The sequence below is a fragment of the Dunckerocampus dactyliophorus genome, chromosome 20, assembly GCF_027744805.1.
Source record: "Dunckerocampus dactyliophorus isolate RoL2022-P2 chromosome 20, RoL_Ddac_1.1, whole genome shotgun sequence".
Classification (NCBI taxonomy): domain Eukaryota; kingdom Metazoa; phylum Chordata; class Actinopteri; order Syngnathiformes; family Syngnathidae; genus Dunckerocampus; species Dunckerocampus dactyliophorus.
Window position 1 is genome coordinate 10,242,262 of NC_072838.1, and position 13,434 is coordinate 10,255,695.

The 13,434-nt window shown below is 43.9% G+C and overlaps 2 protein-coding genes across 2 annotated transcripts in view; one reads left to right on the forward strand and one right to left on the reverse strand.

Annotated features, from left to right (window-relative positions):
• Positions 1 to 611: 611 nt before the first annotated feature.
• Positions 612 to 2,223, forward strand: smim13 (small integral membrane protein 13). The gene is made up of 2 exons (XM_054763949.1): positions 612 to 1,072; positions 1,603 to 2,223. The coding sequence occupies exons 1-2, from the start codon at positions 997 to 999 to the stop codon at positions 1,794 to 1,796; spliced, it is 270 nt and encodes an 89-aa protein (XP_054619924.1). The 5' UTR covers positions 612 to 996; the 3' UTR covers positions 1,797 to 2,223.
• Positions 2,224 to 7,899: 5,676 nt separating this feature from the next.
• The window catches only part of nedd9 (neural precursor cell expressed, developmentally down-regulated 9), a 33,292-nt gene continuing 27,757 nt past the window's right edge, over positions 7,900 to 13,434 (reverse strand). The window contains exons 4-7 of the mRNA XM_054763442.1: positions 11,573 to 11,728; positions 9,862 to 11,031; positions 9,555 to 9,644; positions 7,900 to 8,714 (exon numbers count right to left, since the gene is read on the reverse strand). Of these exons, the coding sequence (XP_054619417.1) occupies positions 8,169 to 8,714; positions 9,555 to 9,644; positions 9,862 to 11,031; positions 11,573 to 11,728 (1,962 nt within the window). The 3' untranslated portion in view covers positions 7,900 to 8,168. The remainder of the gene's footprint in view (positions 8,715 to 9,554; positions 9,645 to 9,861; positions 11,032 to 11,572; positions 11,729 to 13,434) is intronic.

The window sequence follows — 13,434 nt, forward strand, 5'->3', positions numbered from 1 at the left end:
AACATGTAAGGTGACGCCCTAGTAGCCGCTCATAACGCTGCATAAATAATAATAATGATAATATAGTATCTGTAAAAACGGGTCACTAGCTATGCAAGGTATCTTTTTGTGTCAAAATGATATAAATGAATAAAAACCTAGATTGATCATATACAAATTCTAATTTTAATGTGACATTATTGGATTAATTAGACATTTAAACAAATATGACTATTTCACTTCTAAATTACTTAAGAGAAGTTAAATAATATTTTCCTGATTTTATGTTGTAATTATTTAATACTTATTTTTATTTCATTCTGGAACAATAAAAAAAAACAATCCAGTAAACGGCATGTCCGAAACAGTGAAAAACATAAAGTGAAGTAAAACTGTTGAGTAATTTAAACGTGTTATATACAATAACTTTATTGAATGAATGAAGCATTTCAGTAAACATATGCTTATTCAATTTACTTAATTTAATTTTACAATCCAATAACTGTTAAAGTTGGTTTGATTAACATTACTCTGAAGACAATTCGACTTTGCACAGTCGCAGTGATAGTCGATACTGTCCAATTGCTCATTCGCTAGCAACAAATAACTACATTACCCAGAAGGCAATTGGACTTCGCGCAGTCGCAGTGGTAGTTGATATATTCACTAATTAAAGAGCTAGCCAAAGGGATACATTCTGCAGTTATGTAGCTCAAATAAGGCGGACCCGACTATGCTGGGCCCGGTTACTGTAAGCTACTTTTACGGTCTCATTTGGGCCTGAGAAGTGCTGTAAAACTGCTGTATCTTCGTTAGTCAAACAGGCAGCTAATTTAGGTAGCCACATGCTAGCAGGCTAAAAGGCTACCGTGAGTTTGTTTTTCTCTCTCGGCTAGCCTGTAGCTAGTCTGAGTGAACGGACAGGCGGCTAACCTCGCTACTGTATTTGTTTTGAATTCACCGATGGTGTCTTTTGGAAAATAATCTTCCTCCGCGTCTACCAAGTGTCCAGCAAAGATGTGGCAAAGTGTCGGGCTCACATTGCTGGTCATTGTGGCCACGCTGCTGTGTGCTCTTATCTTCATGTTGTGTGGTAAGTTTGAAGGACAACAATCTTCATGTCCAACTTACATAAGCATGCTGGCTGAGGCCAACATGCGTCATTGTTAATAAGCAGATGGCTGCTCAGTCCTAATCGAAACCTAGCTTTTTAAAGCGCCATTCAGAGTGGATTACATGTCACTTACCAGTTTCAATGTCCCGTGAAGAGTCTATTTTTATCTTCTGCTTAGGCTTCTGTTAATACTGGTGTGATACCATCCTTTATTATTAGCACATGATAATATCTGTATTTTGATGGTTTGTTTACAGTCTTTAACAAGTTAAGACATGTAACATACAGTAATTGTATTGTACTGTAGTGCGCATTGCGATGCCACTTACTAAACATCAAATCAGTTTGCTCTGATGTTTATGATGGTGGCTCATCCCAGGGCGGATCACGTGCTATATGATATGCTGTGATATTTTACCCACCGTTATTCCTCCATTCATTTGACAATACAGGAGAGCGCATTATGGGCTGATGTTTATAATGCGATGTTGTCTTGTCTGTTGGCTCAGGTTGGTATGTAGTCTGGCAGCTCTTCTTGTCCAAGTTCAAGTTCCTGCGTGAGCTTGTCGGGGATGCGGCCGCCCCGCAGGCTGAAACTCAACCGTCCGAAAGCAAGAGCGAACGCGCCGCTAACGTCCCCACGCGAAATCGTCCCAGGACTGCACGCCAAAGAGTTGCCTTTCCAGAGAGCAGCACCTTGTAAGATCATCACTGACCAGGCTCTCTGTGACACTAAATCACAACCTTGATGACACTCAGTAGGAAGCCTCACTCTTGAACCTGGACGCTTTTAATTGGGCCAGGCGGATCTCCTGGTCCATCTAAGAGGAAAAGCCATTTAGTGCACCATCCATTTGAGTATGTCACCTCTTTTTGTGTTTGGACTTTGGACAGTTCACCTTCTTAAAGTGCAATGAAAGGTTTAAAGGAAGAGTCGGGGTGGTTTGAAGCTGCTACACGGCGACACACATCAATAGATGTCTACAAATTAACGCTGCAGTAAAAAAAAAAAAAAAAAAAAAAAAAACACGCCCCAGCAGCGACCAAACCGTGTCTCTCGTTCCCTCCTGCCCCCCCATGCTTTCTGCCTGCACTAGTGCCTGTCTGTAGATGGCTGCCACTGTTTGTCACATCATCCTCTTGTATACCGTCTACAATAAGTTCATGGCCACTGTAGAGGAAAAAAAAAAGAAAAAGAGGCCAAATCAAAAGCCGAGCAGGCCTTGTTGATATTTATGTGATCCAGCTTCCCTCCAAGTTACCTGTTGCACCTTTTTAATTGATGATGATTATGATTTCTGTGGAGCAGTTGCTTCAAACCAAACACGTTGAGCTCAGTCTTCTTTGCTGCTCAAAGCGAAGCATCACTGTCAGAGATGAATGTCCTCACTAGCTCATTTTTTATATTAAAGTCCTCAACATTCATGTACTTGTTTTTTTTATTTATTTATTTTTTTTTACAAGCTCTCTTCCACTTGAACAAAGCAGTTGGCTGTAATTACCTTTACTTTGATGCGTTGTGTGGTAATGGACGCAGCCTCTACATGGCCTCTGTAAAGCTGGTTACTTTCCGGGACGGCCGTTGAATGCCGAAAAACAGTTACTGCTCCTACCCGTCCAAACCCTTCTGCTAGCTTGCCGTTGACATCCGATTTTGGATCAACATTTGCAATAAAAGTGACTGCTGTAATTATTAATTTGATTCAGCTCCGGTTGCAAATGTTGCACTGAGCCGACCGTTCTTTTGTTATGAAGTTAAGCAAAACCTTTCAGCCCCTTCATCTTCACTGGTGCTCGCCGGCTTCTTCTTCGTTGGTGTTTGGGGCTATTTCGTCCAGTCGGCCAACTGCGCATCGAATCTATCGAATCTAGGAATCGAAATAAAAACGTTTGAAGGATCCCGGGAGACTCGGACGGTGAGTCCCAGTTCCCATTGATGCTCGAGACTCGATGCCCAACCCGAGTAACAGTACGCAAGTATGGTGCATTCAAGGACCACCAAAATAAGTGAAATCTTGATGCTTCACGAAAAACCTCATCAGTGACTATTCGCAGCTATTTATAAATCATTACTGACTGATGGCGATTTAGATTTGCTGTTTGCTGAAAATAAATGCCAGTTTTTGGAGGGAAAAAAAGTTGTGTCAGCAAAAATCTGCAAATTTGCCAGAGGCTTGAATGCTGAATCCAGAGTGCAGGGATCCACTATAAATCATTCAAATCCAGTGGTACAAATAAATCTATTATAAATATCCTTACTTCTAATAGACACCTCGTGCTTTCTGCAGTTTTTATTTTCAATGCATGTACGGTATGTACTGTATGTACTACAGGTGCACGTTCCGTGGGGTGCAGGTCACACTGTGGACACCAGATGGCAGCATCACACAAATACATTAATGGATGTTGATGGATGTTACGCTACAATTTACTACAGACTAGACTCACTCAGGTTGGGTAAATAATGATTGTTTTTCTTGCTTGCTTGATGTGTTTTATAGGACTAAAATGCATAAATGATTGGAAAAACATATTGTTAGAGAAGCATGTGTGTAATTTGAGTCTTACTCTGTGTATAGTTCAGCAGTAATGGAGTTATGCTGTACGTGGGATGCTTCATTGACACAGTTTCTGTCCATGTTCCAAGTTGTGTTGGCAGTGTACTGCTGAGAACAATGTGCAACATCTTGAGGACGGCACTGTTTTACTGTTTGCAACGATGCCTCCATATTCTCCTCCAGACTTGGCTGCTTGGTTTGAGACCTGCAGCTGGGCCTTCTTCTTCTTCTTCTTCTTTTTTTTAAAGTAAAGACAGACCTTCTGCACTTTTGAGAAGCTATAATTTCAGATTCTGCAAATACTTTACAGGAAATGATTGTGGTAAGCCACGGAAATGACATCCACTCTCCAGCGCTCACTCAGCTGCCTCTTGTCTCGGCACACTGAGCCTCGCTGCTGCATGCTCTCCGAAGGCCTCCCACGCTCTTTCAGTGTGTCTCCTCACAAAACAAGGTGAGCAGCTGACGTCGAAGCACTTTCCAGTTCCATCTCAACGGCCTAACACCTGTTTGCTATCGCTCTACGCCGTGTCCAGACTGTCTCATCAGGGAGTGTGCTGTCAACTCAGCTTCCCTCTGTGTGCCTGCAGCACCTTGCCGAGTTGTGTAACTGCGGTAAAACGGAGAGAGCCAGGTTTGTGGTGTTTGGTCTGTAGCTCCTGGTGACAAACACACACACACGCACACACACACACACATTGAAATAAAAGAAGCTTGTTTTGGTTGACTGTCAGCAGCCAAGACTAAAATAACTTATTGATTCTTCTAGCGGCTAGCCCAAAGCACATCCTCCCTTGTCAATAACTCCTACACAAAAGGCAACATCACATACACAAATGTAAGCAACAACATTTGCTCATTATTTCTGCTGCTGCCCAATCCACACACTATGAATATTCTAATCATTCTAAACCTGTCACGTCCTTAAATGTGTGGCAGCCCCCTCCATCGGCTATTTGCATACGCTTACAAAAGCAGGTGGATTTAATTTTTACGATAACGTGTCACACAATTTACGATAAATACCACAATCGACGTCAAATAACCACACAGTTTGCACACAATAACTCTCTATGTAAGAAACGTTTACACTATGCAATAACTCTACAAAAACGAAGTAGAATAACTACATGCAAATGCTTTAAAATACCTCTTAGCAATTCTAATTATTTGTTATCATCTGTAGTAAGAGTTCATAGTAATAACTAGTTTTAATATAATTACAGAATCTCCCTTCCCCCCCCAAAAAACACAAAAACAAGGGGTGTTTTTCCGCAAAAGCATCAAACGGAAGACCATGCATAGCCTTTGTTTGCACGATCACGTTCTTTTAACAGCTCACCTCCACAAGGGGGCGTTTTTGCATTGTGTCATGGAACCTACAAAGTCCATCCAATCCTTTTTCTATGCCACTTACCCTCATTAGGGTCGCGGGTATGCTGGAGCCTATCCAAGCTGACTTCGGGCGAGAGGCGGGGTACACCCTGGACTGGTCGCCAGCCAATCGCAGGGCACATATAGACAAACAACCATTCACATTCACATTCATACCTATGGACAATTTAGAGTCGCCAATTTACCTAACATGCATGTTTTTGGAATGTGGGAGGAAACCGGAGTACCCGGAGAAAACCCACGCACGCACGGGGAGAACATGCAAACTCCACACAGAAATGCCCAAGCGGAGATTCGAACCCAGGTCTTCTTGATCTCCTGGCTGTGTGGCCAACATGCTAACCACTCGGCCACCTGCATAGTCGAACACCCCAAATCAGGGGCATGCGCCCTGTGGACCATTTTCAGCCTGCACCTTGTTTTGAGACTTATCTTAAAAATACAAATAAATTCATTAGAATGAGATACCGCTTCTTATAATAATAACTCGCCATGGGGCCAAAGAATGTTGGGAGTGCCAGCACTTTGATAAAGAAGGTGAGAAACACGATTGAATTTGATATCACCAGGACGTACGGGAAGTCCCATCGTTTGTAATTATCTTGCAATGTTTTCTGCACGTGAAACCATCATCATGCTGTATAAAATTGTGGGCGTCAAGGACGGATTAATTGGATTTACACTATTTTCTACGGGAACAATTATTTGTTGTTTTGTCTGAGCTTTTGGAAGGGATTCATGATGAAAACGGAAGTTTTACAGTATATGAGTGTTTGCCAGCCAGCTGCTCGTCTTTAATTCCTTTCACTTTCTTCAGGAAAGTCACCGTTGCAAAGCAGATTAGCACCGAAATCAGACCGACAGGATGGAGATGACATTTTCTGGATTAGCCCTTTTTAAAAAGTTGGTTGCTTTGCAAATTCCTTGGCATCTCCCCGGAGCGCTCACGCAGGAATGCGCTAGATCATAAAAACAAACGAGTTGGCATGCAGCGCCAGCCTATGCGAGCTGCTCTGAGTTTTAATGAGATGTTCTGATTGGGACCTTAAGGGGGTCTATTGTTGGCATATACAGTAGACTGTATAGTATCTGTCTGTAGAGCAGCCTCTCCTCGGGGAGGCGCTATATTTCACTGAAGAAAAAGCAAGGAGGTAGAAGAAAGAGGCTGAATGTAGAAAACACTCCCATCATTCCAATTTGAAGAGCCTTTTGTCAGCTCAGTGAACTTTGAGCAAGAGAAAATGTGTTTTGGCATTTCCGGAAAAATGTCTCACACGGTTCAGAGAACACACACACACTCACGCAAAACACAACGCGTTCTTCATTCTTCACTGTCACAGCCAATGTTCCACAGGAAAGGTGAGGAGTTATTCTCTATCCCCGCTAGCTAAGGGACAACGAGAAATCATGTCACCGGCAGTAAAAATAACCAGATATTTTTAGATTATAGGCCGCAAATAACTCCATGTTGCCTGATGATGAGGATTTGACAGGAAAGGGGGGTGGGAAGGAGAGTACAAATACACACACTGGCCACAGCATGTTGTACAACTCGACTAGATATGATACATTTCCGCGTTCTCCCAAGAATCATTTGTAAAGATAGGCGACTTCTCCAGTCCCACGCCTGAAATATAAAACCCTTTATCACGGTGCTGTACAAGCAATGCCCACACGGATGACGTGGCATCTGTAAAGCTGAGGTTAATGCGTGAGTTTGATTTCATGTAATCATTTACAACATTATTAATGATTCTAAAATGTAAATGGAAAATATGAATAAAAGACAGAAAACTATCCTTTAATGTCACAAAAATGCATTTGTACAAATGCCCTCTGCATAAAATGTAAATTCTTATTTAGCATAATTATTTTTATTTGTAAAATGGTTCAGTAAATGTATTTGACATGCAAATTATGATATTTAATATTTATTTATCATTTATATTTTATGTTTGCACATTTTGTATTTCTATTAATTGTTTTTAGTTTCTTTTTTTAATTAGCTCACATGGCATCTGTAAAGCTAAGGTTTATGGTCGAGTTTCATTCTGTTTCATCATTTCTAATTATTATATTATTTATTCTAAAACATATTTTTTTGTACATAAATTATTTAAATTTAGTATTGTTTGATTGGAAAATATTTTTAAAAAATTAAACTATTAAAATATTCAATATTGTTGTAAAAATGCGTTTGTCAAAATTCTGTATAAAAATTTGTCAAAAAATTATCATATGGTATTGTTTGGGGGGGGAAAATATGCAATATTGCTATCAAGATGGATTTGTCCAAAATCTGTATAAAATTTTGATTTAATAAATAATTTAATGTCGTGGACATTGTTGGATTTTAATATTTCTTTATTATTCAGATTTTAAGTATTGGCTGCCATGGTATCTGTAAAGTTTATTTCTATTTTACAGCATTCTAAAACATTATTTTGCATATTTAAATTATCATATGGTATTGTTTGAGTAAAACATCGTCAATATTGTTAAATAAAAAAAATGCATTAATACAAATTCTGAATATAATTTTGTACAAGACCAGATTAAATAACATTGTATTTAAATATTATTGTATATAAGTATTTTTTAAAAGAAATATAACTGTTGATTCCTTATTGATGATTTGAGCCATAATCATTTTGTTTGAAAAGTAAAATAAAGAATATTGTGTTTTAGTGCAGTATGTGCAGTTTATGACGTTTATTGAGAAAGAACTTGGACGTTTCGTTGTGGGTTTTTGCGCAGTCCAGTTATTAAATAAAATTATTATTTTTTTTTTACTTTATTAGATAAAATTCAAGCCTCAGCGGAGGCCTGTACTCGAGTGTTAATATAAAAGAAATGAAAAGACACTGTGTCACGGTTATGAACAAGTCTTTATCTGTGGAGAGCCCACATACAAACACACAGATATTAACATGATTTAGGATCTACTGTCACACATCCAGCAGTAAGACACATCAACAACACTCTAAGGGTGAAATGAACATAAGGTGCTTTATAATATATGACTGGAATGTTATGAAAAAAGTCCACATGAAACAATCTACACAAAAATAGAGCCAATATTTACACAACAGGGACTTTTTACAACATCCAAAACAGAAGAATCACCATTTAGCCATTTGAAGCAGATGTTCTTTGAATTGTTGCGAGTGATGTGACAGATCAGTGACTCTGTCCACCATCTCCTGGATGGCGGCCGTGTTGGGGTAGTTGAGCGCCGCCGTCTTGGTGGCGGCCACTACCGTCTTTAATAAGTCACACAGCACGTTGCTGGAGTTCATCACCCTGTTGGCCACCTCAGGGGCTGAGGCCTGCCGGGACAAAGTGTCTCCAATGAAGACCAGTTTATGGGCGCTGAGGATGACGAACTTGCTGTGCGCCACAAAGATGCGCGGGGGCTGCCCGGCGCTGACGCAGCTGAAGAAGGCGTCAACGGCGCTGAGGAGAGTGACTAAGTGCTGCTCGCACTGCTCCGAGTAGAAGCCCAGCAGCTGGCGGTCTCGGGCGCACGTGCGAGTGGAGGTGGGCAAGGAGGACATCTCCGACAGGGGGGCGGGGGTTCTTCCCGTGTGTTGGTGCGACATCCACTGCGAGATGTCGTTCTCCACGGGTTTGATCACCTCCTGCTCCAGCTTCTTGAACTGGTTGATCTGTGAAGAACACCAGGAACTGCGTTATTGGTCTACATGCAAAGTGCTCGCTGCTTCCCCCAATTTGCTTGTCCCATCACTTCTGTACTGCTCTATTACTGCAATTTACCTGACTTGCTGGATTACTTTCACTTTTTTGAGTCGTTTTGATTATTTCTATCGTGCAAGGTGGCAGCTGTCACTAATTACTTGCGACAGGAGGGATCACATCTTTATTATGCACACCAATACAGTATAGTTGGGTGAGCATGTGTGCTGTGGTTTTGACTTTTGGATTATTTTGAGTCTTTGTCCCGGGTATTAAGAATCTGGGAGGAGCAACCGCATCTTTATGACACACGTTAATGTTGTGGCAGCTGAGCAAACATACAATGGGTTTGACTTTTGGATTATATTGAGTCTTTCTGTTTTATTTCTATTATGAATTATGATGGTTATGAAGAACTGTGGGGTTGCCTATTGGATTATTTTGTGTCATTGTATTTAATTTCTATTATGAACTCTGTCGGTTATTAAGAACCTGCGAGGAGCAATCGCATCTTTATTACACACACAAATGTAGTCGCCGTTCAGCAAATGTGCTGAGGATTTGATGTTTGGATTATTTTCAAATATTTGTAATTTATGTCTGTTGTGAATTGTGTCTGTTATTGATAAGAACCTGTGAGGAGCAATGGCACCGCAGTCATTCTGTGACTCGGCTACACGGCGCAGGTGCATGGAATCGTGCGCTCACACGAGCTAAACGTGCCGTGCTTGTTGTGATTTCGCATGTTCTAAGTTCTCTTTTATTGGTACCTGTCAAATTGTATGCCTAATGTTGTGATCGCTAATCCTCACCTGCTCTTGGCCCAGTTGAGCTTGATTCTGCTTGATGATGTTTTCTTTCTCCAACAGCTCCTTCTGCTGACGTTCAAAGTCTTCTTTGCCCTGCAAGAGGAGGACGAGCAGGTGAGAGAAGCCTTCTGGATTTGACGGTAGAATGTCCTGAATGTGACGCTTGTTAAATAGCAGGATTATGCACAGACTAGTTAAGAAATTTGCTTTACAACTTGCATGTAATTTCAAAGGAGCCATTTCATTGTGGTGTGGATGTGACTAAAGATGCACTTTTGTAAGAAACATTTGAAGAACTGAATGAAGGTACCTGCAGATGTACGTAGTCGTAGTCTTCCATCCAGCTCTTGACACACTTCTCACTGTGGTTCATGTTGTCTTTGTCTTGGCTGGAGGGGACAGGAAACGGCTTGGTCTGACCCCCGTAGGTGTCGCTGTCCGAAGAGGGCGATGTGAGCGGGTGGCTCATGTTCTCGTCGGGCGTGCTCCCGCTCGAGAAGGACCCCTCCATGTGCGTCCGCCTGAACAGCAGCTCGGCGCTGTTCCCTATCGTGGAGGCCAGCTGCTTGGCGTCGTCCGGCACGGTTCTAGACACCATGACGAAGCGGTTCAGCTCGTCGCTCTTGTTGTGGTGCTTGCTAGCGGCCGAGGCGGCCAACGTGTTCAGCGCCCAACAGCTGTTTTCCAGGACTTGGTAGATCTGCAGGAGGATCTGCTGCGAGTCCTCCAGGCGGCCCAGCTGCCGTCTCATCTTGCTGTGAAGGGTGGAGTCGGAAAGGGCCGTGGCGTTGGCGGCAGCCCCTCTGCCGAATATAACAAAGTCCCCCAGGCTCGCACGGATCCTGTCCAGCACTGTGCGGACATCATTGGCGTGGCGCTCCATGAAGGGAAAAGTCCTCCAGTGAGGGGACGCTGCCATAGAATGCAAAGCCCCCACTGAGACATCCACAGCCTGCTGCAGACGGTACAACCTCTGGACTGCTGTGTCAACATCCAAAGCCAAGCGACCCTCAGCGCTGGAGCCCGTGGAGGAAGAGGAGGTGGACATGCTGCTTCGCGTGCTTCCCGTGCTGGAGAACGATAGGCGGTTCACGCCTTCAGTCACGTCTGCCACGGCGCGGGAATCCTGAGCGGGGACATCGTACACACCTTTGTCTCGATCGGCGGGCACGCTTCTGTGCTGGGGGAGCTGCATGCCCCGCGGGACGTCATAGACGTCGCTCTGAGAGCCAGCGCCCGCTGAGAGAAGAGCGGTCGGAGGTACGTCGTAGATGCCCTCGTTGCTGTTCTGCTGTTGGTGATGACCTGAGGGTTCCATGCTGGGGGGGAAATCGTAATGCGACTGGGGGTTCTGTGCGGTTTTGCTGAGGGCCGGTGGTGGGACGTCATAGATGCCCTCCTGCACGTGTTTGAGAGGCTGAGGGAAGTCGTAGGTGCCCTCCTGGGCGGGGTTTACTCTGCAGGGCGGCACCGAGTAGACCTGTTGGCAGACATGGACGGGCGTCACGGGCGTCACGTTTACGTCCACTAACTGATAGCAGTATAGTATCAGAAGCGGTGGATACTACACTTTGAAAGCACACTAATACTGCTTTTCATTCCTTCCTCTGACAGCAAAGGCAGACCCTCCACACACAGACTGCTGGGAGACTACAATCGAGACAAGTAAGTGATTCCATTGCACTTTTTAACCTTAATTAGAAACGACACCCGGCGTTTTCTGGTCATGAGAAACTTAATGTTGGACGTCTGCCTGAAAAAAATTGAACTGAGTGGAAGAGTAAAGGGTTTTGTCTGTGCCTTTCTACCGGAGGGTTTAAACCACAGTCAGGCAAAGCCACAAGAATGTCATAAATAGGACATTTAGCACATTATTCACATAATACTGCCAATTGTCACACACACAAACGAGAAACGGTATCAATAACTTCACATGATCACATCAAGCACTATTACTTCCTAAAACAGATGGAGCAATATTGCCTGAGGAGAGCGCCGCACTGTTCGGAATGTCCTCTTACCGCTTGCGAAGAGGAAGGAGGGACGTCATAAACGTCTTGTCCTGTCCTGAGGTCAGTTTGAGACGGGGGTACGTCGTAGATGTCTTGGTTCCGTGCGCCTCCCTGCTGTCCAGGGTATGGTGAGCCTAACATCTGACCAGGTGGAACATCATATACCTGAAAGATGAACAAATGAGGAGATTCTACTAATGGTAATGGATTTTTATTGTCAGGTGTCTTATACTTTTGTGAACGGGGTTGCCGTGGGGCAATTGTTGTATATTTATTTATACAATGTCTACATGTGTTTTGTGGACTTGGAGAAGGCATTCAACCGTGTTCCTCGAGGAATTCTGTGGGGAGTACTCTGGGAATATGGTGTACCAGCCCACCTAATTCAGGCGGTTCGTTCCCTGTAAGACCGGTGTCAGAGTTTGGTTCGCATTGCCGGTAATAAGTCTGACCCATTTCCAGTGAGGGTTGGACTCTGCCAGGGCTGCCCTTTGTCACCGATTCTGTTCATGACTTTTATGGACAGAATTTGTAGGCGCAGCCAGGGCGTTGAGGGGTTCCGGTTTGGTGGCTGCAGGCTTGGGTCTCTGCTTTTTGCAGATGATGTGGTCCTGCTGGCTTCATCGAGCCGTGGCCTTCAACTTTCACTGGATCGGTTCACAACTGAGTGTGAAGCGGCCAGGATGACAGTCACCACCTCCAAGTCCGAGTCCATGGTTCTCGCTTGGAAGTGCCATCTCCGGGTCGGGGATGAGACCCTGCCCCAAGTTGAGGAGTTTAAGTACCTCGGGGTCTTGTTCACGAGTGAGGGAAGGATGGAATGCGACATCGACAGGCGGATTGGTGCGGCGTCTGCAGTGATGCGGACTCTGCATCGGTCCGTTGTGGTGAAGAGTGAGCTGAGCCAAACGGCAAAGCTCTCAATTTACCAGTCGATCTACGGTCCTACCCTCACCTATGGTCATGAGCTTTGGGTAGTGACCGAAAGGACAAGATCGCGGGTACAAGTGGCCGAAATGAGTTTTCTTCGTGGGGTGGCTGGGCTCTCCCTTAGAGAAAAGGTGAGAAGCACTGTCATCCGGGAGAGACTCTGAGTACAACCGCTACTCCTCTGCATTGAGAGGAGCCAGATGAGGTGGCATGCGTATCTGGTCAGGATGGCCCCCCCGGACACCTCCCAGGGGAGGTGTTCAGGGCACGTCCAACCGGTAGGAAGCCTCGGGGAAGACCCAGGATACGTTGGAGACACTATGTCTCTCAACTGGCCTGGGAACGCCTCGGGATCCGCCGGGAGGAGCTGGACGAAGAAGCTGCTTAGGCTGCTGCCCCTGCGACCCGATCTCGGATAAGCGGTAGAAGATTGATGGATGGTGTCAGATAATTAAAAATGTATAATGTAATGTAAGTGATTGTATTCACCCCCTTCAAGTCAGTATTCAGTAGATGTACTTTTAGCTGCAATCACAGCACTGAGTCTGTGTGGATGTGTCTCAGTCAGGCTGGCACACCTGGAGGCTGCAATTTTTCTCTATTCCACCTTGCAAAACAGGTCAAACTCAGGTTGCTTGAGGATCGGGCGTGAACAGCTCTTCTCAAGTTCAGCCTAAATTCACAAAGACCCAGTGCTGTCATTGTAAACAAAGGTACATCGACTAAATACTGACCTGAGGGGCGTGCAGTTATTAACGTTACCTAATAGTGTTGTGCTAAATTTACATCCATTTGGAAAAACAATCTGTTTTCACTTAGACATGAAAGGAGTTTTTTTTTTTTGCTGAAACATCCAAGGGGTTGAATACTTTTGCAAGGCACTGTATGTGTTATGTTCCTCCATTTAGAATGCAAAGCAAACATACCTTAGACTTTATTAT